Source organism: Sminthopsis crassicaudata, chromosome 6 (assembly GCF_048593235.1).
Source record: "Sminthopsis crassicaudata isolate SCR6 chromosome 6, ASM4859323v1, whole genome shotgun sequence".
Lineage (NCBI taxonomy): Eukaryota > Metazoa > Chordata > Mammalia > Dasyuromorphia > Dasyuridae > Sminthopsis > Sminthopsis crassicaudata.
This window is the reverse complement of record NC_133622.1, coordinates 94,743,255-94,770,289: the sequence shown is the minus strand read 5'-3', so window position 1 is coordinate 94,770,289 and position 27,035 is coordinate 94,743,255. Positions and strand designations below refer to the sequence as shown.

Sequence of the window (27,035 nt, the reverse complement as noted above, 5' to 3'; positions counted from 1 at the left end):
TTAGATACTATTGGCATGTCATCTCTTCTCTCTCCCCTCCCCCAATTTACAGGCACTAAAGAAATGTACACATGAACAAAAAAAAAGGACATAAATACAAAGCATTCATATTTATAAACTAGATGTATAGGATGCAAGTTTACATAACTCAATTAAAATTATATATTACAACAAAAAATTTATTAAAGCTTTTTATTCACAAAGCATATGCATGGGTAATTTTTCCAACATTGACCCCTACATAACCCCCTGCTGCACACTTTTCCCTTCTTCCTCATCCCCTTCCTGACCTGGCAGGCAGTCCAATACATGCCAAATATGCTGGAATACATGATAGATCCAATATGTGTATACATATTTACACATCCATCTGGTGGCACAAGAAAAGTAAGCTTAAGAAGTAAGAAAAAAACTGAGAAAAAAGAAACAAAATGGAAATAAATAATAATAGAGTAAGAATGCTATGTTGTGTTCCACCCTCTATTCCCAGGGTTATATCTCTGGGTGTAGATGGTTCTCTTCATCACTGCACAAGTGGAACTGGTCCAAATCATCACAGTGTTGAAGAGAGCCACTTCTGTCAGAAGTAATCATCATATAAGCTTGTTACTGCTGTGTATAATGATCTCTTGGTTGTGCTTATTTCACTTTGCATCAGTTCATGTAGGTCTCTCCAAGCTTCTCTGAAATTATGATGCTTGTCGTTTCTTACAGAACAATAGTATTCCATAGCATTCATATACCATAATTTATTCAGCCATTCTCCAGTTGAGGGACATCCCTTCAATTTCCAATTTCTTGCCACTACAAAACAGACTGCTACAAACATTTTTGTACATGTGTGTCCCTTTCCCTCTTTTAATATCTCTTTGGGATATAATCCCAGTAGAAACATTGCTGGATCAAAGGGTATGCACAGTTTGATAACTTTTTGAGCATAATTCCAAACTGCTCTCCAGAATGATTGGATCTATTCACACCCACCAACAGTTCCACTAAACATCAGTGTCCCAGTTTTCCCACATCCCCTCCAATATTCATCATTATCTTTTCCTGTCATTTAGCCAAACTGACAGGTATGTAGTGATATCTCAGAATTGTCTTGATTTGTATTTCTCTGATCAATAGTGATTTGGAGCACCTTTTTATGTAGCTACAAATAGTTTCAGTTTCTTCATCTGAAAATTGTCTGTTCGTATCCTTTGACCATTTAATAATTGGAGAATGATTTGAAGTATTATAAATTTGAGTCAATTCTCTATATATTTTAGAAACAAGGCCTTTATCACATCCTTTGGATGTAAAAATGTTTTCCCAGTTTATTGCTTCCTTTCTAATGTTGCCTACATTAGTTTTGTTTGTACAAAAACTTTTTAACTTAATATAATCAAAATTATCTATTTTATGATCAATAATGATCTCTAATTCTTCTTTGGTCACAAATTCCTTCCTCCTCCACAAATCTAAGAAGTAAATTATCCTATGTTCTTCTAATTTGTTTATAGTATCATTCTTTATGTCTAGATCATGAACCCATTTTGATCTTATCTTGGTATGCAGTGTTAGGTCTGGGTCTATGCCTACTTTCTGCCATAGTAGCTTCCAATTTTCCCAGCAGTTTTTATCAAATAATGAATTATTATCCCAAAAGGTGGGGCTTTTTGGTTTGTCAAATATTAGATTGTTATAGTCATTGGCTATTTTGTTCTGTGAGCCTAACCTATTCCACTGATCAACTAGTCAATTTCTTAGTCAGCACTAAATGGTTTTGATGACTGCTACTTTATAATATAGTTTTAGATCTGGTATAACTAGGCCACTCTCATTTGATTTTTTTTCATTAATTCCCTTGAAATTCTTGATCTTTTGTTCTTCCAAATGAATTTTGTTGTTATTTATTTTTAGGACAGTAAAATAGTTTCTTGGGAGTTTGATTGGTTTAGCACTAAATAAATAGATTAGTTTAGGGAGTATTGTCATCTTTATTATATTTGTTCAACCTATCCAAGAGCACTTGATATTTCTCTAATTGCTTAGATCTGACTTTATTTGTGTGGAAAGTGTTTTGTAGTTTTGCTTATATAGTTCCTGACTTTCCCTTGGCAGATAAATTACTAAATATTTTATATTATCATGTTATTTTAAATGAAATTTCTCTTTGTATCTCTTTCTGTTAGATTTTGTTATTGATATATAAGAATGCTGATGATTTATATGATTCTTTCTAATGGTTTTAAATAGATGCTACTGACTATTTTAAGGAAAAGTCCATTTATTCCTTTACTCTTTAGTGTTTTTAATGGAATAGTTGTTGGATTTTATCAAATGCTTATTCTGCTTCTATTGAGATAATTAAAAAAAATCATTTAGTCAGTCCAATTCTTTGTGATCCCATTTGGGGTTTTCCTAGCAATAACTAGAGTGATTTGACATTTTTTTCTTAGATCATTTTACAATTGAGGAAACTGAAGCAAATTGGATTGAATGACTTGCCTGGGACATACAATTATCCATTCTACTACCTTGTTGCCCTTAAATAAACAATATTTGTAATCTGAAGTGTTCAGGAAGATAGTTTAGTGTCAATCAATAAGCATTTGTTAAGTACATACTATGTGGCAGGCAATGAACTAATCACTGAGGAAACAAAGAAAAGCAAAAACAAGTCCCACCTACTAAGAGCTTACATCCTAATGAAAGAAATAATATGAAAACAATTGTGTATAAAGAAGACATAAAAGGACAAACTGAAGATAATCAATAAAGGGCAGAAATAAATACTGAAAGAGATCTGGAACTTCTTCTATTTCAGCTGGGATTTGAAGGAAGTTAGGATACTACAATGAAGAGAAAGGCCTAGGAGCCAGAGAAAGAGCTTCAAATTGGGAAAGAGAGTATCCAACTTGAGGAACAGCATGGAAGCATATGTCATTTGACTGCAGCATATGTGGGGGAAAGAAGAGAAGAATGTCTAAGAAAACTAAAAAGATAGAATGGGGTCAGAAAAGGGCTTTGAATGCCAAAGGATTTTCTATTTAATCCTGGAAGGAATATGAAACTAATGTAATTTCTTGGATGGGAGAGGGGAGAAGGATGGCATGGTCAGATCTATTGTTTAGAGAAGGTTAATTTGACAAATGAGCAGAAGACGAACTGGAGTGAAAGAAACTTGTGGCAGGTAGACTAACCAGCACATCATTGCTACAGATCAGCAGTGAAATGATGAGGCCTGGCACCATAACAGAGTAGTGATAGAGTCAGACAAGAGAAGAGGAGTCACAAAGGTGTTGACAAGTTTCCTTGGCAACAGAATAGGAGGGCAGAAGAGGAAGGCTGGGAGAAAGTGAGTAGAGGATGGTACCCAAATTCTGAGCCTGGGATAATGGATATGCCACTCAATAGTAATAGAGAATTTCATGAGGCAGAAGAGGAGACTTTTGTCCAATTTTGTCATATTAAGTTTATAAAAGCCATAGTAATCCAGTTTGAGACATCCAATAAGCAATTAAAAATACAATTGTGGAGATCAGGAGAAAATAAATATAGGACTGATTAAGTAGATCTGAGAATCATAATCTTAGAGAGATGATATTTGAATCTATTGGAGCTGATAAGTTAACAGTTGAAATAGTATAAAAGGAGAAGAAGATGATTAAGGAAAGAGACTTGGACTTACACATTATTAGTGGGGGTGACTGGAACAAGATTGAGTGACAGACTGAGAAGTGAGTATCAAGAAAAAAGGGGTGATCAACAATGTCAAATAATGATTTAGTAGAAAGAACACTTGGCTTAGATATAGAGGACTTGGATTCAAGTCAATTTTACCATGACTGGGCAACTTAACTTTCTGAACTCAGTTTCTGTACCTGTTTAAAAAAAAAAAAAAAAAAAAAAAAAAAAAAAAAAAAAAAGATATCATTGAATATGACTCCAAGGTCACTTCTAGGTCTAAATCAATGGTGATACATAAAAGTTTTTATTCTCGAATGTCCTAATACTTTTGGCATCTAAAAGGTTATACAGATCAAAAATACAAAAGGATTGACAAATCAAATTTTCTCCAATGTTGAATGGGAACAACTCATTTCTCTATGCTAGGCACACTCTGAAAACTATTCATGACTTTTTATGCATAAGTTGACATTACTTTCATATTTTTCTGAAATAAAAATTATATGAAGAAAAAAATGGAGTGACAGCTTACATGGTGCAATGGATAGAATACTAACCCTGAACTCTGATGAGGACCTGAGTACAGTTGGCCCCAGACTCAACACTTACTAGCTATATCATCCTGGCCAAATAACCACAAATGTCTTGCAAAAAAAGGAAGAAAATGGAGAGATATAGCATTTTCAAATAATTACCCTTTGAAACCTCAGTGGAACCAATTCAGAAAATGTATGTTCAGCATCGACTACACATACAGCGATGTTCCATAATTAGTTGAGATATTTAATATAAAGTGATGTAACAAATATATGTGTGTATATGTATGTATATATATATATATGTATATGTATATGTATGTGATGTAAAAGTTGTGACTTAATGGTATATCACAAAAAAATCTGAAACCTACAGTAAAGTCAACTAGATTACAGAACAATAAATTCTTTGGTTCATAGGTGAATGAAATCCTGTGAATTGAGACATCTTATAATGCATAGGTAGTTATAGAGAAGAAAGATTTCAAAGCATTAAAAGTCAGTGAAAAGTGAAATGAAGGGAAAGTGAAGTGAAAAGGAGAATGAAAGTGCTTTGTAACTATATTTTGTATTTTATGGAAATAAATATGAGTTCAAAGGCAAAATTAGTGTGTTGTGATCAGATATGAGGAGATTAGCTAAATTAAAAAAAAAAAAAAAAAAAAAAAAAAAAGGTGTTCACATGGGATAGCAGAACAAAATCTGGTCAGATAGATCATTAGTTCCTAATTGTGGAAGATCTTGAATGTTAAGAGTTGGACTTTGTTATCTGGGCACTGAGAATCCATGGAAAGTGATGATCACTGTCAGGAAAAGTCAGCCAACCAACATTCAGAGGATGAAAAAATGAATCAATGAGGTTTATGCTCTTTCAATCTGATCGTAATACATATCAGTCACTATCAAGTTGTTACATGTGGTGGTGAACAAAGTGGTAGAAAAGGAGAAACAAAAGGCTAAATCTAGCTTGAGGACTAGTTTGTTGTATTTACAATCTTGTAATTCTTTTGTAAAAATGTCAGTAATACTTGCTGCAACACTATATAAAATGTGTTTGCTTATGAGAAGTTACAACTAGTGGGGTTTATTGAGGAAAATTTCATCCTTATGAGAACACATCTCCTTTTACTAAAGAACAAAGAATGAATTTATAGGTTGGGCAACTCTAACTTGGAATATGGGACCTAAGTGTTTTTGGATTGTTAATCTTTAACAGATACTCAGCCCAAATGCTTAGGACCTTCACTCTCCCTTAGTTGTTTGTTTGTTTGTTTGTTTGTTTGTTTTTAGGGGGGAGTCAGAGATCTTTCAATTTTTGTTTCCTTTTTAATTTTTTTCCCTGAAGCAATTGTATTTAAGTGACTTGCCCAGGGTCACTCAACTAGGAAGTATTAAGTATCTGAGGCCATATTTGAACTCAGGTCCTCCTGACTTCATGGCTGGTGCTCTATCCACTACACCAACTAGTTTCCTTTTCTTCCTTTTTTAATTTAAAGTTTAAAAAAAACAAAAGGTTTTATATAAAGGAGCCAGATAATAAAAATGGAACTGCAATACAGATTTCAGTAAAATGCAAAGGAGCAAACATGCATGTGGTAATCATACTGCCCATTAAACGTGTACATTTCCTGGCCACAGATAATTGGGAGTGAGGCATTTGATCTGTACAGTTGTTTGTTTGTTTGGTTGGTTTTTTTAAGATATTCTGCCAGCTTTAGTTCAAAATGTCCTTTGGAGTGTTAGCCAAGCACAGAATGCCAGTGGGTTGATTCCTTCAGGACTATTAGGTCCTGGATCTTCTTTCCTCCACCCCCTCTTATATTTAACATAATGATCTCATAAGCTCCCCTGAACTCAGTTAATCAAACTTTGTCCTAACTCTGCCCTAGGCCTTATTCTGTATCACTTCTGTATAGTTTTCAGATATGAACTCAATCACCTATACCTCTAGTTAGAGTATCACTTAAAAATTTTAAGTCTCATCACTAGAGATTGGGCTATTTACTGTTTTTGTTGTTGTTTTTAGCTACAGCTACTCATGAAGTCAGGGCAGCTAGGTAGCTCAAAGGATTGAGTTCTGGGCCTGGAGTCAACAAAACTTGAGTTCAAATGTAGCCTTAGATACTTTCTAGTTAGTTGATGACCCTCAACAAGTCACTTAACCTCCAGTTGTCTTAATCCTAAGAAAGAAATGTCATATTACTCCAAGGAGTTTGGCAAGAAAACCCCATGGACTGTATTGGCATGTCATGGTCCACTGAATCATAAAGAGTCAGACACAACTTAATGACTGAATGACAATTTATTAAAATCATCTAATCAGATCCAGTAAGCATTTATCTAGCATCTATTAGGTCCTGCTCAGAAAACAAACAAACAAACATAAGAATAGTTTTTGTTTTGGGAGGGATTGTTTTGGTTATTTTCACTCCTACTAAACAAAAACAAAGTAGGTAGCTCTTAATGAAAAATAAAATTTTAATTTGGATTATTTTTTCTAAATGAGGGGCACTTAGGTGGTGCAATGGATAGAGCTCTGGAGTCAGGAAGACCTGAGTTCAGATTGACATTTGGCATTTACTAGCTGTTGATCCTAGGCAAGTCACTTAACCTTGATTGTCTCCCTAAAAAACAAACAAACAAAAAAACCTTTTAAATGATCAGGGTATGTCTGTTTTACTTTTTTTTTTTTTAATTGCCTTATTCAATGTCACATACACTTCAAGAACGAACTTTAATAAACACTTATTTATATCCTAATATACACCAGATACTACGGTAGGCACTAATGTTTGATCAATATAAAGGCTGAATGGTACATTACTTTTTTTCATAGGCTAACAGTTTATTTTAAGGGTGACTTTATAGGAGAGTGAAATATTATTGGCAATTATTAATTATATGTAGCGGATATGACCCCTTTCTCTACTCTTGAAGATGAAAGTTGAACCCATGGAAACTGATGAAATTATCAGAGAAAGTATATATAGAGAAAATGAGAGGGCCTGGGACAGAGCGCTAGGTACAATTAATTATAAAAAAATTAAGTAGAGGGGGAGGGACAGTTATCCAACAAAGGAGTTGAAGGAATGATCAGACTAGGAGGAAGAAAAACTACAGAAGGGCAAGGTCACAAAAAAAAGCAAGAGAGAAAGAAGTATGTAAGAGATGGAGGTAGTCAGCAATGTCAAGTGCAGAGGAAGAATAATAAGGACTTAGAAAATATCACCAGGTTAAGAGATCATTGCCAACGTTGGAAGAATCAGTTGAGTGATGACATCAGAAGCTAAAATGAAAAGGCTGAGAAGTAAAGTGATAGTAGCTAACATGTGTATCCTGTTCTAGGAATTTAGCTATGAAAAGGAGAGAATTAAGAACAATATTGGTTAAGAGGTTTGGTTGAAAGAATCAGGAAATTTTTTTAAGGATGAAGGAGATCTAGAACTTTTTTATATGCAGTAAGGCAGAAACTAGGAAATAAAGAAAGACTGAATAAGGGAGATAATTTAAGAAGGTATCTCATAGAGGAAATAAAGAGAAGATCAAGTATAATAGAGGTGCAGGTGATATCTCTTCCTCTGAGAATGAAGGAGATTATTGGGAGCAGGGAGAGGTTGATTTCTTAGTTATTTCAAGCATAGAATTGGGGAAAAAGAAAGAGATTCCAACAGATGGCTTCCAGTAAAGTAGCTAGGGAAGTCCTCTGATGAGAAAGAGCTTGAAGAAGGTGGCATACATAATTTGAGAAAAGTATGAATGTTTGGAAACAGATGCAGGGTGGGAGGAGAAGGGCTGAAATAGCCAATTAGAGAATCAGGATTATAATGTAGTAGGGAAGCCTCAGTTGAGATCATATTACCAAATTTTATAGTGAATTCAGTTGGTAAAATTGAGTGACTTTACTCCATATTTAACAGCCCAGGAATTAAGAAACAAAGGGCTGAAGAAGCTGTGACTTTTCCAATATCTAACCCAGTTTAAAACACCTTCAGTGGTTCCCTATTACCAATAGGCTAATATAAAAACTCTTCAGCAAGTTTTGAAATGTCACCCCCAACCAAAAATTAAACTCGAAATACAAAAATTAAAAGGAGAAATCAATAAAATTGAAAGTAAAAAAACTATTGAATTAATAAATAAAACCAAGAGTTGGTTTTATGAAAAAGCCAATAAAATAGATAAACCTTTGGTAAATTTGATCAAAAAAAAGAAAGAGGAAAATCAAATTGATAGTCTTACAAATGAAAAGGGGGATCTTTCCACCAATGAAGAGGAAATTAGAGAAATAATAAGGAGTTACTTTGCCCAACTTTATGCCAATAAATTTGATAACTTAAGTGAAATGGATGACTTCCTCCAAAAATATAGGCTCCCTAGATTAACAGAGGAGGAGATAAATTGCTTAAATAGTCCCATTTCAGAAAAAGAAATAGAACAAGCTATTAATCAACTCCCCAGGAAAAAATCCCCAGGGCCAGATGGATTCACATGTGAATTCTACCAAACATTTAAAGAACAATTAGCCCCAATGTTATATAAATTATTTGAAAAAATAGGGGATGAAGGAGTCCTACCAAATTCCTTTTATGACACAGACATGGTACTGATACCTAAACCTGGTAGATCGAAAACTGAGAAAGAAAATTATAGACCAATCTCCTTAATGAATATTGATGCTAAAATCTTAAATAAGATATTAGCAAAAAGAGTTCAGAAAATCATCTCCAAGATAATACACTATGATCAAGTAGGATTATTCCAGGAATGCAGGGCTGGTTTAATATTAGGAAAACTATTAATATAATTGACCATATTAATAATCAAATTAATAAGAACCATATGATCATCTCAATAGATGCAGAAAAAGCATTTGACAAAATCCAACATCCATTCCTACTAAAAACTCTTGAGAGTATAGGAATAAATGGATTATTCCTTAGAATAATCAGGAGTATATATTTAAGACCGTCAGTAAGCATAATATGCAATAGAAATAAACTGCAACCTTTCCCAGTAAGATCAGGAGTGAAACAAGGTTGCCCACTATCACCATTACTATTCAATATAGTACTAGAAACGCTAGCCTCGGCAATAAGAGCCGAGAAAGAGATTCAAGGAATTAGAGTAGGAAATGAGGAAATTAAACTATCACTTTTTGCAGATGACATGATGGTATACTTAGAGAACCCCAAAGACTCTGCTAAAAAGCTACTAGAAATAATTCAAAATTTCAGCAAAGTGGCAGGATACAAAATAAATCCACATAAATCCTCGGCATTTTTATATATCACTAACAAAATGCAACAGCAAGAGATACAAAGAGAAATTCCATTCCAAACAAATGTTGAGAGTATAAAATATTTGGGAATCCATCTACCAAAGAAAAGTCAGGAATTATATGAGAAAAATTACAAAACACTCGCCACAAAAATAAAATCAGATTTAAATAATTGGAAAGACATTCAGTGCTCTTGGATAGGCCGAGCGAATATAATAAAGATGACAATACTCCCCAAACTAATCTATTTATTTAGTGCTATACCAATCAGACTCCCAAGAAACTATTTTAATGACCTAGAAAAAATAACAACAAAATTCATATGGAAGAATAAAAGGTCAAGAATTGCAAGGGAACTAATGAAAAAAAACTCAGAGGAAGGTGGTCTAAGTGTACCTGATCTAAAGCTATATTATATAGCAGCAGTCACCAAAACCATTTGGTATTGGCTACGGAATAGACCGGTAGATCAGTGGAACAGATTAGATACAAAGGACAAAAAAGGGTACATCTATAGCAATCTAATCTTTGACAAACCCAAAGATTCCAACATTAGGGATAAAAATTCATTATTCGGAAAAAACTGTTGGGAAAACTGGAAATTAGTATGGCAGAAATTAGATATGGATCCACACTTAACACCATATACCAAGATAAGATCAAAATGGGTCCATGATTTAGGCATAAAGAGGGAGATAATAAATAGATTAGAGGAACAGAGGATAATCTACCTCTCAGACTTGTGGAGGAGGAAGGAATTTATGACCAGAGGAGAACTAGAGATCATTATTGATCACAAAATAGAAGATTTTGATTACATCAAACTAAAAAGTTTCTGTACAAATAATACTAATGCAAACAAGATTAGAAGGGAAGTAACAAATTGGGAAAATATTTTTAAAAACAAAGGTTCTGACAAAGGTCTCATTTCCAAAATATATAGAGAACTGACCATAATTTATAAGAAACCAAACCATTCTCCAATTGATAAATGGGCAAAGGATATGAACAGACAATTCTCAGAGGAAGAAATTGAAACTATATCCACTCACATGAAAGAGTGTTCCAAATCACTACTGATCAGAGAAATGCAAATTAAGACCACTCTGAGATACCACTACACACCTGTCAGATTGGCTAAGATGACAGGAACAAATAATGACAAATGTTGGAGGGGATGTGGGGAAATTGGGACACTAATACATTGCTGGTGGAGTTGTGAAAGAATCCAGCCATTCTGGAGAGCAATCTGGAATTATGCCCAAAAAGTTATCAAACTGTGCATACCCTTTGACCCAGCAGCGCTACTACTGGGATTATATCCCAAAGAAATACTAAAGAGCGGAAAAAGACATATATGTGCCAAAATGTTTGTGGCAGCTCTTTTTGTTGTAGCTAGAAACTGGAAGATGAATGGATGTCCATCAGTTGGAGAATGGTTGGGTAAATTGTGGTATATGAAGGTTATGGAATATTATTGTTCTGTAAGAAATGACCAGCAGGAGGAATACAGAGAGGGTTGGAGAGACTTAAATCAACTGATGCTGAGTGAAATGAGCAGAACCAGAAGATCACTGTATACTTCAACAACGATACTGTATGAGGATGTATTCTGATGGAAGTGGAAATCTTCAGCATAAAGAAGATCCAACTCACTTCCAGTTGATCAATGATGGACAGAGGTAGATACACCCAGAGAAGAAACACTGGGAGGGGAATGTAAATTGTTAGCACTAATATCTGTCTGCCCAGGTTGCATATACCTTCGGATTCTAATGTTTATTGTGCAACAAGAAAATGATATTCACACACATGTATTGTACTTAGACTATATTGTAACACATGTAAAATGTATGGGATTGCCTGTCGTCGGGGGGAGGGAATAAGGGAGGGGGGGTAATTTGGAAAAATGAATACAAGGGATAATATTATAAAATATATATATATATATATAATAAAAAAAAAAAAAAAAAAAGTTTTGAAATGTCATTCTAAATGTGACTTACGTTTCTGACTGTATTATGTTTTTCTTGTTCACACATCAATATTCCTGATTTTCCTGGCAACTATTCTTTGATTTAATCCTATTCTCCTATTCTCTATCTTCTCTGAGGCAGTATGGCATGGGGAGAGGATACTGAACTTGTCCTGAGAAAGAACTGGAATTGAATCTTGCTTCAGATGCTCAATGAACCTGAGCAAGCATCTTCACCTTTCTGAGCTTCAGTTTCCTTTTCTGTAAAATGAAATTAAACTCAATGATCTCTAAGATCCTTCACAACTTTAAATCTATGGCACTATTATCCATCTGTATGTACCTAATGGACCATCTTTCCTCCACCATAATTTTACATAATTCCTCCTCATCTTTGCCCATCAAAATCTTAGAGATCCTCCTTAGAGTCCATCTCCTCCATGAAATCCATATTCTTCCCACCATCACTACTGAATAAAATTATTTTTCCCTCTTTCAATTTTCCTAAAATATTTTTGCTTCATTTTTCATTTGTCTTCTTCACATTCTAATTTATCAGGAAGCATTTGGATGTTTACTAATTTCCAGGCCTGTGCTAAATATTAAACATACAAGTAAAAGAAAGATAGACCCTACCCTCAAGGACCTTGCATTCTAATAAAGCAAGATATCACAAAAAAGGGAGCTGAAAAATGGGAGTGAGAGTGATAGCAAAGTCTAGAGAGTCAGATGTAAAGCCTAGAGAATCAGATGTAAAGCTGAGAATCAAAGATGGCTGTCCTGGGCTTTTTATCAAAATGGTTCTGGGGGAAAAACTCACCAACTAGAGAAAGGGGCAACAGTGGCAGAGAGTTGTTACAAGATTAGAAGACCAAAGGTAGCTTTTAGATTGAGAAGGCAGCTTAAAGAACAATGGAAAGTCCAAAATTAGAGGCAGAGGTAGGAAAGGAATTTTACAAATAGTGAAACTGAGTTTCTGAGAGTTTAAATGATGCTCCCATTATGAGTTTCAACTCCATTTCCATATAATCTACATTTTGAAAAAGTGTGGTTTATTTTTTTCATAGTTGAGTAGTATTGTTATAAAAGTATGAATTGGGTTAAAATAGTTGCATACGTATCTACAATCACCCAACTATTTTCTGTTACATCTATGTTATTCCTTAAACTTTGTATTTTGTCAAAAGGTGTCATGCAACAAACAAGACTTGCCCCAAAAATCATATCTGGAACAATCACATCTGTAGATGCCTGGATCAGCAAGATTTCATTTTCTCCTCCAGTGTTGGAGACAGTGGTAAGCAAAATTTCTTTTGAAAGATTAGATGCACAGATTCTAGGTTTTTTTATTAATATAAAGTAATTTCAGATTAAAGTTCTGATTCAAGACAATAACCAAGGATTCATGATGGATAATAGTATCCATCTTCAGAAGAAGAACTGACAAATTGTGAGTAAAGATTTAAGCATAGTTGGGTTTTTTGCCTTAATTTTTCTTTTTTTTTTTTTTAGTATTTGTTTTATTTTGTAATATGCCTAATATAGAAATATATTTTGTATGATTTCATATGTATAATCAATATCATATTGTTTGCCTAGTGGGAGCGTGGGCTAGGAGGGAAAGAATTTGGAACTCGAAATTTTTACAAAATGAATTTGATAATTGTACAAATAATTGGAAATATTTAATGAATATATATATATATATACATATTAAATTGCATTAAAGCTAGATGGGGAATATTGAAATAGCATTTATTATTGATTAGTTAAAAGCTATAACCATGAAGAATGTAATTGTTCCCATTTTTAAAATGTTGTTGAACATTAAAAAATTTGTTTTGTACAATATAACACCTCTTTACAAGAATAATTAAATTGTTCTTCATCCCTTCCCAAGAACAAAGAAAAGTATCCTTACAGAACTTTTTGTCTTGACTTTTCTCTAGATACTTCAGATGGATTCCATGATATCTGTGGGCCCAACAAAGAATTGGATGAAGAAACCTGCCAGTGTGTATGCAAAGGAGGACTTCGACCTTCAAGCTGTGGACCACACAGAGAACTGGACAGAAATTCCTGCCAGTGTGTGTGTAAAAACAAACTTCTACCGAGTTCATGCGGAGCCAACAGAGAATTTGATGAAAAAACATGTCAGTGTGTATGCAAGAAAAGTTGTCCAAGGCATCTGCCACTAAATCCTGGAAAATGTACCTGTGAATGTACAGAATCTCCAAGTAGATGTTTATCAAAAGGAAAGAAGTTTCGGCAACAGAACTGCAGGTAAAAGCATCTGAATCTTTCCAGTATTGATGCACTTTTCACAAATCACAAGTAATTTCTTTTCTTGCTGCAGGGGTGATTTAAACAGAAAATAATAGTCAAGATCCCATACATTCAGCCATTGGTATCAGAAAAGTCTAAAAGAATGTAATGGATTTGCACATAAGGGTGGAATTTCAGAGAAAAACTCCAATTTCTACCTCAGGAAATAAAGACAAGACCTAAGTTCTAGAAAAGAGATGTTTTGTGGTTCATTGGATGCTATGATTGTTGCACTGGTTGGGAAAGAACGGCTATGGTATTTTTGGATATGGCCAGTTGAGAGAATTTGTTTTGATTTATGATGAATTTTGGTTTTAAAATGGCTTTCTTTTTTTCTTCTAAAGGGTGGAGTAAGACATATAGGAAGAAAAAATAAATACTTGTTAATTTAAAAAAAAATAATTTTTTAAAAAGAGGTATAAGCTTTTGGAGCCCAGAAGAGACAGACTTAATTAGATATCTAAATAGACATGGCTAGGACTTGATAACAGGAATAGTCTCTTTTCATTCAGGGTTTTCAAAAATATATGAGTCCAGTATATAAAAGACAAACACAGAAGTAAATGTGCCCTAGGGAGATGAGGAAACTGAGGATAATAATGGAAAGAGGAGTTAAAAGACTATTGCAACAATATTTTCAGGTTTTGATCTAGAGCCTTAGGTCATCAAGTCTTTAAGGAAGAAAATATACCTTCAGTAGACTGAATAATATCGTATTATAGATATTTGTTATTTTTAAAATACCTTTAACTGATATTGTGATTAATACTAAAATTCATTTTAAAAGCTTTTATGAATTCATAATAGCATTTTATTACTATGTACTTTCTCAATGGATATTAAATTAAGATATTATTATGTAAAGAGCAGGTTGGAAAATTATTAAATGATAATTAGGGAATCTTAATGCTCAAAACATATGGAAACCAATAGTGTAATGAGAAGTAATGAAGACCTCCAAGTTAAAAGCTGATAACTAAAGATGAATGAAGATAAACATGAGTAGAACTGTAACATGGAAAATTTAGAGATATTACTATAGACAAGAAGAGTGGGAGTCAAGTGCTGAAGCGATTGAGGAAAATGAAATAATAACATGGAGGCCTATTGATAGTACTTCAGGATCAAAATAGCCAACTTGATTGATTCAATTTGTTGGCCACTGATGTCTAATGAGTTTAGATCAGAGGTTATATATCTAGGGTCCATAGGCCCCCAAAAAGTTAATGGATAGATTTCAGGGCATTCACAAACTTAGTTGGGAAAAAATATGTTCTTATTATAATATAATTGGTTTTCTTTCTGTCTATATCATTTTATTTAAAAAACATTATTCTTGAGAAGGAGACCACTGGCTTCACCAAATTGCCAAAAGTGTCTATGACACAAGAGAAAAGGGTAAGAATTCCTAGTCACATAGTAATTAGTTTTTACTCTTAATAGGTTCCTAGGATGTTTTGCAGGTTAAGTGGAAATTAAACAGGAGTTATTTTAGATATTGAGACCCCATCAAACATGAATGGATTAACAGGAAAACAAGGAAAAAAAGGAATGTGATTATATACATACATGCATATATATATATATATATATATATATATATATATATATATATATATATATATATATATATATATATATAGAGAGAGAGAGAGAGAGAGAGAGAGAGAGAGAGAGAGAGAGAGAGAGAGAGAGAGAGAAAGAAAGGCAGGTAGAAGGTATGGGGGACCCTGCCATGGGAAATAGGGTTTACAGGAAAAGATGTAGCAAATTTAATAGGATAACATGTCCAGAACATCTCTACCAAGAAAAGAATAGAGTCTATGTTAATTTCATGACATTAAAGAATAGACCATTCCAGATGACGAGATCTTAGCTGTGCATACAAAGCAAGAAACAACTTTTCCAAACTTAACCCTGAGCCTCTGAACTTTAGAGTGGGACTTATTTCTAACCATTAGCCTTATATATGTCTACAATAGAATAACTAGGGCAGGGAATCAACAACATATAAAGTGAAATCAATCACTCTAAATCTATAGAATTACTGAGTCCAGCAGGGGTCTACTGAAATTCAACCACACACAATCCAACAGACAACAGAGAACTCATAGCAGGAGGGCAATGAATAAACCTCTTCCTTAATTATAAAGTCTTAGAATCATCAAAAGTTAGAAAGCCCCTATGTATATATTTTTTCCACAGTTTAAAAAACATTTTTCTCCCAACAACCCAGAAAGTTATTATAAATATTGCCATCCCCATTTTACAAATGAAACTCACCAAAGCTAAGTTACTTGTTTATAGTTTTGCTGATAAGTGGTGGAAATGAGACATAAAGCCTGGTGTTCTTTCTATTATATCTCATTCATTCTCAGATTAGTGATTATGCCTATAAAAGGAAGTATAAATTAACAACATAAGAATCATTTTACTTATGAAGGGCTTTTAAGATAAAGCATACAATTTTTATTTTGTTCTTATTTTTAACATGATTTGCATTTTTCTCTAACCGTTGAATTTTTGCTATGTGTACAACTTTTCTCCTTAAAAGATTAAAAATTTATTTAAATAATAGCATTGCATAACTTAAATTGCCTTTTTCTACCTTAAATACATAGGTTAAATTTTTTCTATTGTAGTAATATTACTTTGTCTACCGCTCCCTTTACTTTGAAAATTTCTAATATTTTTTCACCATTCAACTATATAAGATCAGTCATTTCCAGTAGGGAGCTTCTCGCTTTGATTCTTATTTTTAGTGTTTTGAATGGAGATAGTATGAATTTGATATTTTCTTCCTACTTGTGGCTCTAGCTATATATTTATTGGAAAGAAGTAATGTTTACTTTAGAGAAACCAAACAGTTCATTGGAAAGATTAAGAATCAAAATTGATGAATTAGAAGCTAATAAAATACCATTTAGCTGACCGAATCAATTGCCATCATCTGAAAATCCTAGAATATTTTTTCATAGTTACTAGATTTATAAGTGAAGGAATAATAAATGAGAAATACAGAGAAAGTTTAGGAGTTGGTGTGTTTAATTCATTTAAGTATTAAAATGTCCAAAGATAACCTCTTACAATGTCATGATTCCAGAGCCATCTGGTCTAAGAGCTCTTGTCAAGTTCTGCTTTTCATGCTCAAGAATTTCATTCTCCTAGGATATAAATTGCTCACTTTGAGTGATTGAGATAGCAAGTGTAAAGAACTGGTGTTAGCTAATAACTGCAGTGACTGTCCTGAAATGGATAATAATTGCTGTATTGGCTTACTTACCATTACCCTAAAAGGAGAGAGCTAAGACTGTTCACTGGTTAGAACACTGGACATAGTCAGGAAGAACTGAGTTCAAACCCAAACTCGGACTGATTATGTGACTGTGGGCAAGTCACTTAATCTCTGTCTGACATAATTCACTGAAGAAGGAAGTGGAAAACCATTCTAGTATCCTTGCCAAGAAAATCCCATACATGGGCATGAAACACTGGCATTGAACAACAGAAACTTTAGAAGTCTTTCTGAATTAATGCATTCACAAAATTAATTTTTTAGAGAGTAAGTTAAATACTTACAAGAGAATCTTTAAAAGCCAGAGAATCTGATTGCCTATTACAGTTTTCATTTGCACTGAACAAAAACCAACCATTAAAATAATAATGCCCTTAAAGCTAAGGGGAAGAAAATAATAAAAATTAACATTTACATAGCACTTTAAAAAATAATGCCCATTTAGAATTTGTCATTCTTAATTTTTTTTTAAGAATTTGTCTTCTTAAACCAGAAAGTACTTCAGAATCCTGTTTAAATACTTTGTTCAGCTAGCAAGCAAATTAAGCCTGTGTCACATTAAAAACATCCAACAAGCTAGAACTTCAGTGGAAATGGGTGAACTGCTCTGTTTTTATTGTCTTTATTACTAATTGCATGCATCGAATTTAAGTTGCACATGCTTGATCACCCAGTGAACCAGCTTGTAGACATGTAAGTGGCATATAAGATTTCCTGTTCTATAAGACGAGAACTGTGCCTGAAATGAATCTCTAGCATGACAGCATAAAATAACCATGTTGAAATTGCCCTAGAAAGGAAAACACTGATGATACTCCAATATAAGGCATTATGATGTGTCTAGAAACCGAAGGCTATAAACAAAATGTTTAGTAAAATTATATTAATAAATCATTACCATTTACATTAAAAAAGCATCATTTAAAAGGATTTAGACAAAGATCATCCTGAAACCTGAAACATCCTGATTCACTGCTAGTTATCAGAAAATGCTATTAATTGTCAAAACAGCTATTTGGCACAGAATATTATATGGATTGTCAGAATAAATTTATATGAACGATAATAGCAGACATGATTTTAAAAAAACTTTCTCCCTTCCACAAGAATAAGTTGATGAGAAACATCTTTTAGGAATGTTTTTGCATGTTTGTATGAGGTTTTTTCCATAAATTTCCTTCATGAAAAAATACTGATTCTATTTTTGAGTCCATTACAACAACTTTGAACCAATATACTGTTTAGGTTTCTTAAATCTGTTGTTCTCTTCAATATGAATGTTCCCTTCAATGATTCAGGTTGCAAACTATCAAAGCCTAACTATCCTATATAATTTGACCATACATATTATCCAATAAGTGGGCCACAGGAGGGGCACATGCTTATTTTAAGTAAAAAGTCAAATCTCTTCATTTTAATAAATCTTGCAGATAGCTATTAAGTTGATAGGCATAAGATTACAATTATCTTCATTGGAGTTCTTTTTTCCTCAGTGGTTAAGCAATTTCATTTATCTTTATTATTTCTTTTTACCCTATAAATAACCAGTGTTATGTTTTTGCAAGAACCACTGAGGAAAAGATTTTCTTCATTATTACACTGATTTGCTATCATCTTGTATCTTCTCTAATCAAACTTCATCTTTACATCAACAACTTTCTCTCTCTCTCTCTCTCTCTCTCTCTCTCTCTCTCTCTCTCTCTCTCTCTCTCTCTCTCTCTTTTTTTTTCTCAATTAGGGTTAAGTGATTTGCTCAGGGTCACACAGCCAGGAAGTGTTAAGTGTCTGAGGTCAGATTTGAATTCAGGTCCTACTGACTTCAGAGCTGATGCTCTATCCACTGCTGCTCCAACAACTGTCTCTTATTGGACAGAGAATCTATCAAAAAAAAACAAACAAACCTAGATTTATACATGTATATAATGACATCCTTTATTTTTCAGAAAATTTCAGAATACCTTATTTTACCACTATTAGTATTTTTTCATTAATGTTTGAAGTAATATATCAGTTATATGAATTTCCACTCTGCTGGCTCAAAAATTATATTCCATAAATGTCTTTAATGACAATACAATAGATCCAATCAAATTTGCAGATTATTTCTTTATTACATTTAGTTTCTTATTTAGTTTAATTTTTTTAACAAATTGAACCATAAAAATACTAGAAGATATTTAAAACGACCTTAAAAATCAATATTTGTACTATATTCTAATCAATGCACCTATTGCCTGTAGACTTTTTAGATTGAGCTATAAGAAAAATTTCAAATCAGATTTATTTCCTTTAGTGCCACGGAGCAGTTCATTAAATTGAATTCATTGCTATAAGTCATATCCATAACCCTTTATTACATGTGAGATAAATATTTTATCTGTATTTTATGTGGATAAAAGTGTGAAAAACAATATCTAAGAGAAACTTTCAGAAACTTTATTTTGAAAATGGAAATTGGAAAGGATTTTTGGAGATCAATTTACTGCCATCATGGCAATATTTTTAAACTTTGTGACCCCTCTTTAGTAATGAAATCACTCGATATTACTCACACCAATTACAAAATTAGTTGGAATCTTCTATATCTACTGATATTTTTCTATACCCTCAAGTCAATAATGCTTAAATAAAAATATAACTGTTATTACATATGTGATTTTTGAGAGAAAAATCATGGAATATTATAGCTTCAAAGTCCCTTAGAAGTCACCTTGCTCAGCCCCATTATTTTACAACAAAAAAAGCCAAGACTGAGAGAGATCAAATTACTTGCTCAGAATCACATAGATACTTAGCAACAGATGATTTTTAAGTGATTGAAAAGTCATGTTTGCTTTTAAGATTTCCTTTCTTTTGAAAATCGCAAATAGCAATGGATCTAATATTTTTCAAAAATGCTGTTAATCAAAAACATCTGTTTGGATTTCACACATATTAATATAAATCTTATTAATATAATAATTATAATAATTAATATAATAATAATCTTATTAATAATATCAATCTTATCAAGTAGAAGAATGTGTACAAACTATTGTGTAAAGATTAAAATTCTATATGAATATAATAAATGAGGTCCCCAAGAGTTCAGCCTTTTCTGCAATATAGTATCCATGATATATAAATAAGAGGTGTCTGAATATTGCACAACACTTTGGCCTTTCTTTTCTTAAACTGAAATCATTATTTTCCTGTAGTTCAACATCTTTATGCTCACCTTCATATTGAAGTCATCAAATATAAAAGGGTTTCTTTGTGAACTTCTCCATAAAATATCCTCTCTCTTCTTCTTCAAGAGATCAAACCTGTCATTGTCTTATGATCATTTTTCATTTGTGCTCATCTTGAATGCTATAAGACATAACCACTGTGTCCCATGAAAGTAATATCCAGCATTTATATTCCACTTTAATCTTTACAAAGTACTTATTATCTCATTTGATCCTTACTCTAATCCTGTGAGATAGGTACTATTAAAAACCAAATATTACACATGAAGAAACTGAGGTTTAGGGAGGTTAAAGCAACTCAGTCTATGCTCACATAGTTAATAGGTTTCTAAACAGAATTTAAAATCCAGGTCTTCCTGGTCCCTGATCCAGTGGTCTATTCATTGTGTCACTTGAAAAAAAATGTTCCTTACTGCCTTTGGATACTCAATAAAGTCAACTCTTAAAAAGTCCTTTGCATCTCCAAGACATGAATGATCTTTCAATTTAGTTATAGTTTTCTTTTATCTTCTGGTTTTTGTTATTCAGTGGTCTCTCTAAAGTCCAAATATTTATCACCTCTTTGGGGTTTTCTTTGGCAGAGATACTAGAATGGTTTTCCATTTTGATTTCCAACACATTTTACAGATGAGGAACTGAGGCAAATAAATAGAGTTAAGTGAATTGTCCAGGGTCACATATCTACTAAGTATTTGAAGTCAGATTTAAACTACAGAAGAGTCTTTCTGGCTCCAGACTCTGAAATCTATTCTCTTTTCCACCTATCTGCCCAATATTTTGGTTAGTTTATGACAAATATATTTGTTCTGTTCACATTTAAAGTACCAATAATTAAATTCAAGTTTATTGACAACCTAACAATTATATGATTATTAAAGCATTATAACCTTCTTTTTGGATGACTACTCCATTCCTAATTACTATGGAATGATAAAACAAGTTTCATGGAACTGAAGGCAATTTAAAATTTTCCTTTTTTTAAGATGTGTTGCCAAGGTCAAAAATGTTTTCACCTAGAGGATTGAGTAATCAATCGGTGTATACTTAGTTGATTGCTCCTTGGTTAAGAGATTCAATCTATCAACAGGATGACACTCAAAGTCTTTCTAGCATAGGACAACTTCAAAGTCAATCTCTCAACAAGGATTTATTAGGCTCTAACTCCTTCTGGAGACTGTGCTAAATGCTTGAAATGTAAATACAAGTAAAAAAAGGAGTCCTACCCCAAGGAGTTGTTGAAAAGAATAAGCCAAGTAGGAAGGAGGCATAGATTGGATAGAATAGTTTTATCACAGCCAGAAACATAAAAAGAAAATTAGCCTAGATGCTATTCTTAAATGAAGGTCCTGGGATACATTCAATAATTGGAAGGGTCACTAGGTATTGAGATGTGAATTCCAGGGCTTGAATGATCTTCCGGAATAAAGAGTGCTTGACTGAGTGTATATTCCTCCTCACACCAGGGAACACAGTGTTATCTCCACACTGTAATAAGCCCTGGAACCAGAAGTTTATCAGAAAATTAATGAAAACCTTAAAATCTGAATTTACATTTTATGTAATTGAAAATCTGTGTCCATAAAAGCACACACATACAGAAAATATATATATATATATATATATATATATATATATATATATATATAAATGTGTAACTATCTAATAGATTTTTAATTATTGTGTTTTTACTCTTAGGAATTTTAAAATTTAATTGCAATCTGTCTAATTATATATATGCATTTGCATATATACACAAGATGTCTATGTATACATATGTGCATATAATTTCATTTTTACTGGCATCATGTCTTCCCATATTACATTGCATGTTTACATTCATCATTTCTTTGAAAATATAACATCCCATTTTACTAATGTTCTTTAAGATATTCAGTCATTCTCAAATTATACTATGTGTAGGTTAGTTAATTTACATTATTAAAAATAAAGTACCTAGCTATGTATATTTTTAACCAGGTAAGTTTTTTTTTTCTTTTATAAACTTAGAACCATAGGATCAAAAGTTCCTCTGAATAATTTTGTGTTTTTTATTATACATTACTAATTTGTGCTCCAAATAGCCTACATCAGTTTGTGGTCCCCGCCAATAACAAAACAGAGGGCCTATTTCTCTGCAACTCCACCCATGATGGCTTACATCATTTAAAATCACCTTTACTTCTTTAATGTGTGTAAACTTATATCTCAAAGCTTTCTCTATTTAGATTTTCCTGAGATTTAGAGAATTTGAATAACTTTTCATGTGGCTATTGAAAATTTGTATTTCTTTCTTCAAAAATTATCTGTTTATTTTGTTTTTCTATACTTCAAAAATTGATATTATAAATGTGTCAGTTCTTATAAGTTCTGGATGTCAGATCTTTCTGCCTTATAGTGATAAGAGTAGAACTGGAAATTGTCATTTCATTTGTATAGAGAATTCTCTAGTGAGGAAAATCCTTACCAATTTTGTGGGTGCAACTTATAAGTTATCTTGAGAGTTAAAACAACTTGGCCCAAGTCATACAGTGTCCCAAAGGCGATACTTGAACCAGATTTTAGAAATCTGATTTATTACCCATTATGCCATATTATCTCTTTACATCTTCTATCTTCACTGACATTTGCTATACTTATTACAATATTTCCTCACAATATGACGTTTTTGTTTTTATTTTAATTTTTTTGTCATGCAAAATTTTACATAGGACAGGAATAGCAAGAGTGGGTCTATGGTTTCCTTAGTAAAGGGGATTCATAGAGGGGGAAGTCATCTACCAATACAAATCAGATCAGTATCATTTCCATAACTTGTTGTCCTGGTTGCCTGGAGAGAGTAAAGATTATGTTTGACTTGTTCAGAATTCAACAACCAATATATGGCAAAGGTGGCATTTGAATCCACATATTCCTGATTCCAGATTCATACTTGACTGACTGTTCCACTTTATAAAATTTTAGCTTGATAAAAGCAAAGCCATCAATATTATCTGTAGAAATGTCTTTCATGTTTTTTTTCTCTTCACAACAAATATGATTAACATATCATTTCTTTAACCACTGTTCTACTTTTAGAGTTTTTGATAATTTTCCCAATTTATTTTGTTTTTATTGACATTATTCTCTCATTTTTATGTTGGTTATTGGGTTTTTTCCTCTCTTTTGAAAAAATACACTTGCTACTTGGTTGACAATTGGTTTGAGTTCTTTAAAAAACCTCTTAGTTTTATATTTAATTCCATATTTTAAAATTCCAGTTAGTCTTTATTCACATCATTTTCCTTTTTTTTTCTTGATATATTAATTCATTCATTTTCTATGTTTTTCTTATTTTCTTTTTTCTAGTTGAAACTCAACTAAGTTTCTTGGTCTTTTTTCTTTTTTGCCATATTACCCAAGCAATGTTCCATTCATAATTGGGAAAATGCATATTTTTCTATTTCCTGATGAATTTTCTCTTAATTCCATAATTCTTTCTTATTTATATTATATTAGATTTATCATGGTCTGATAACAACAGAATGAAAATATCCCAATATCATTATGATACTTAGATAGGTCTATTATTCCATCAATAAGTATTGTTTCCTAGTCTTTCAACAAATTCACCACAGAAGATCTCCTAAGCACACTGATAATCATAAGTTTTTTCAAAAATTGTGAATACCAGTGAAATGTCTGGAACAACTATTATTCTTTTATATATATATATATAAAACTATTACATTTGCTCTGTCAGTCACACACATATCCTTCCTGCTATCTTTTATGACATTTCCCCCTTATAATAGCGTTCACATTTTACCCCTTGTATTCATGCTTATACTGAATTAAGATCCTCATCACCTCAACTATGTTACAATATCCTCCTAATTGATCTCCCTGCATTTTCTTTCTGCCTTTTCCAATTCATTTTCCACTTACACAGCTGCCAAACAACTTTCCAAAAATGTAGATCTGATAACTATATCAGTATGGTGCTCTATCAATTCCATTGGGTTTCTATTGCTTCTAGAGGATAACAAATACAAACTCTTCTGTTTTGGTTCTAAAACCTTATATAAATTGGTTCCAAACTACCTTTCTAGCCTTATTATACACAATGCTCCTTTTCTTACTCTATGATAGACTAATGATCTTGTTGCTGTTTCTCTCACAGAGATGAGTCCATCTCATACACCTTTGCATGGTCTGACTCCTATATTTATAATATAATATAATTTATAAATATATAATTTATAATATAATATAATTTATAAATAAATTCTCACCTCCAGCTTTTAGAATGCATTGATTCTTTCAAGACAGCTCAATCATGCATCACTTAACTTCTACACAAAACCATTCTGGATACCCTGAGCTCTAAGACTTTTTCTCCAGATTTTTAGGTAGATATTCTGTGTGTGACTCTTATGTGTCCCCTTGTAAGCTATTTTAGGGGAAAGGCCTTTCTCCCCTTCCCTTAGTTTCACTAGATCCTTTCCCAATGCTCAGAACCAAGTAAGAGCATATCATGTGCTTGTTTGAATGATTTGTGCATATGAATATATAGTAAATGGAAATGAATGTAAATTACTTAAAGTCAGCTTAAGTCAGACCTTTTTGTCCTTTTAGTCACTCCTAATTTTGTTTCTTCACTGGTTATGGTTATCAACTTTATAATTTATAGCCATAGTATAACAGAGAATATAAGTGTTAAACAGATGGACATTTATGTCAGGAAGCCATTTGGGATCATTGTGAGTACTATCAAATTTCCCAAATGCAATAGTCTGCTCTCCTCCTCCTGTTCAATTCTCAGATCATAATATTATTTTTTTTAATTGTGTTTGGCCAACACATATTGACTGATGAATTAACTGAGGGGCTGCCCATTTAATTTTGTCCATAATTTCCTATTATTACTACATATATTTTTAAAGATTTATTACTTCTCATGAGATTTCAAGTTGTACTTTTCATGTTTTACAACACTAATCTGTGTTTGTAATTAAAATAATATGTTCTTTTGAATATAACCTTTAAGCATAATTGATTCCCTTATTAATATATCTAAACATTTTTATTTGGATTTCTATCAATTATCATCAATGACAATTTACTTTTTTGTGAGTTTGTGTGCATGATAGTTTTTAGAGTAATACTTAAATTCTGATCGATGTTAAATTCTCTGAATTCATCCTACTTTTTGCAAACAGTATATTTTAAGATTTTCTTTTTCTATCCATCCCACAAACTTTTTTTCTTGTAATTGAAGTGGAGATTGCTGCTTTCTCTATTATATGGGACAAAAAAAAAAGGTGGAGTAATTATTCTTTTCCCTGAATCCTATTTCTTCTTGTTTTATATGTTTCACATGAATACCAGGCAGGAAGGCAGATGGGAAAGGGGGAGTCGGGAAGTTGTTAGAAGACATCCTGTAGCCATCTGCTAACTAGAAAAGAGTGAGGGTGTGGCTGCTCACTCAGTCATAGCATGACTCTGTTTGAAGACATAAAAGCCTGGGGTTCATTCCAGTCCCCAATTCCTGCAAATTCTGCCACGATTATGTGATCACAGTAAATAAGCAGCCCTTACATATTTCCTCTTATAAATTCTGTTACTTGGTACTTTCATCACAAAAGATTTGATTTTCCTAATGAACCCATCATATGGATTTTTATGAATAGCATTTTAGTTATTAAGTTATCTGTATATCGGGCAGTTCCCCCCTTCTTTTTTAAATTTGATAACAATGAAATATTTGTGATTTGAATATGATTTTGACAGAAATAATATGAGTACATGTACTGCTATATTATTTTCCTACTCTTTTTATCCAAAGTATGTTTTTCTTCTGCTTTTTCTCCCCAGTTGTTATAGACCACCATGTCTGGGTAAAGTGAAGCGTTGTGAGCCAAGATTTTCATTCAGTGAAGAAGTATGTCGATGTGTCCCTTCACATTGGAAAAGACCGCATATGAACTAAGTAAACAGTATCATTTGCCAATTGAGCATACACTTTTCTTTGATGAAAATCAGACTACATTGCTATCGTTTGGAATTCTTGATAGACAGAGACCCTGGTGGGACCATTATAAAGACACAACTTTTTTACTGAACAATGTGGATGGGGCGTAAAAGAACTCATAAAGAACTTGCATAAAGAACTCATTTAAGGACCTGTTTTCTGCCGTGACTGAAAAGTCTCAGTTTTTTCTCCATTGTGATTTTTTAAAAAGATAATGATTATATAATTTATTTCCACTAAAAAAATATTGTGCAGCATTCCTGTTTATAGCAATAACAATTGTTAAAGCTCACTGTGATCAATATTTTTATATCATGCAAAGTATGTTTAAAATAAAGTGAAAATGTATTATAAATTTGTAATAATGCTTACTCAATCCATTATCCTATTATACATAATGAATTCACTGACATTTGACAAAACTGTCAGTTTTTTTTTATTTTTAGAAAACAAATAGCATGTGACAATTTCTATAAAATGTATAGTTCTATGAGAAGTATCAATGAAAAAGCAGTAATTTTTGCTCTATTTAGCCCTTACCCATAACATTATGATATTATAAATCACTATTTTGAAAACCTATAGCCAAGAAGACTAATTTCAATACTTTGGGGGATATGTATTTTCACCTTCACAGACTACAACAACTTTCTAACTTAGAAATTAGAGTTGCTATTGCTGGAAAAACTGTAAATATTGCCACTTAATCTT

At 32.5% G+C, this 27,035-nt stretch overlaps 1 protein-coding gene across 1 annotated transcript in view; it reads left to right on the top strand.

The window, feature by feature from the left end:
* The window catches only part of VEGFC (vascular endothelial growth factor C), a 154,530-nt gene extending 127,844 nt beyond the window's left edge, over positions 1-26,686 (top strand). Inside the window, exons 5-7 of the mRNA XM_074276507.1 lie at positions 12,652-12,761; positions 13,414-13,747; positions 26,168-26,686. Coding sequence (XP_074132608.1) covers positions 12,652-12,761; positions 13,414-13,747; positions 26,168-26,282 — 559 coding nt within the window. The 3' untranslated portion in view covers positions 26,283-26,686. The remainder of the gene's footprint in view (positions 1-12,651; positions 12,762-13,413; positions 13,748-26,167) is intronic.
* The last annotated feature ends 349 nt before the right edge of the window (positions 26,687-27,035 follow it).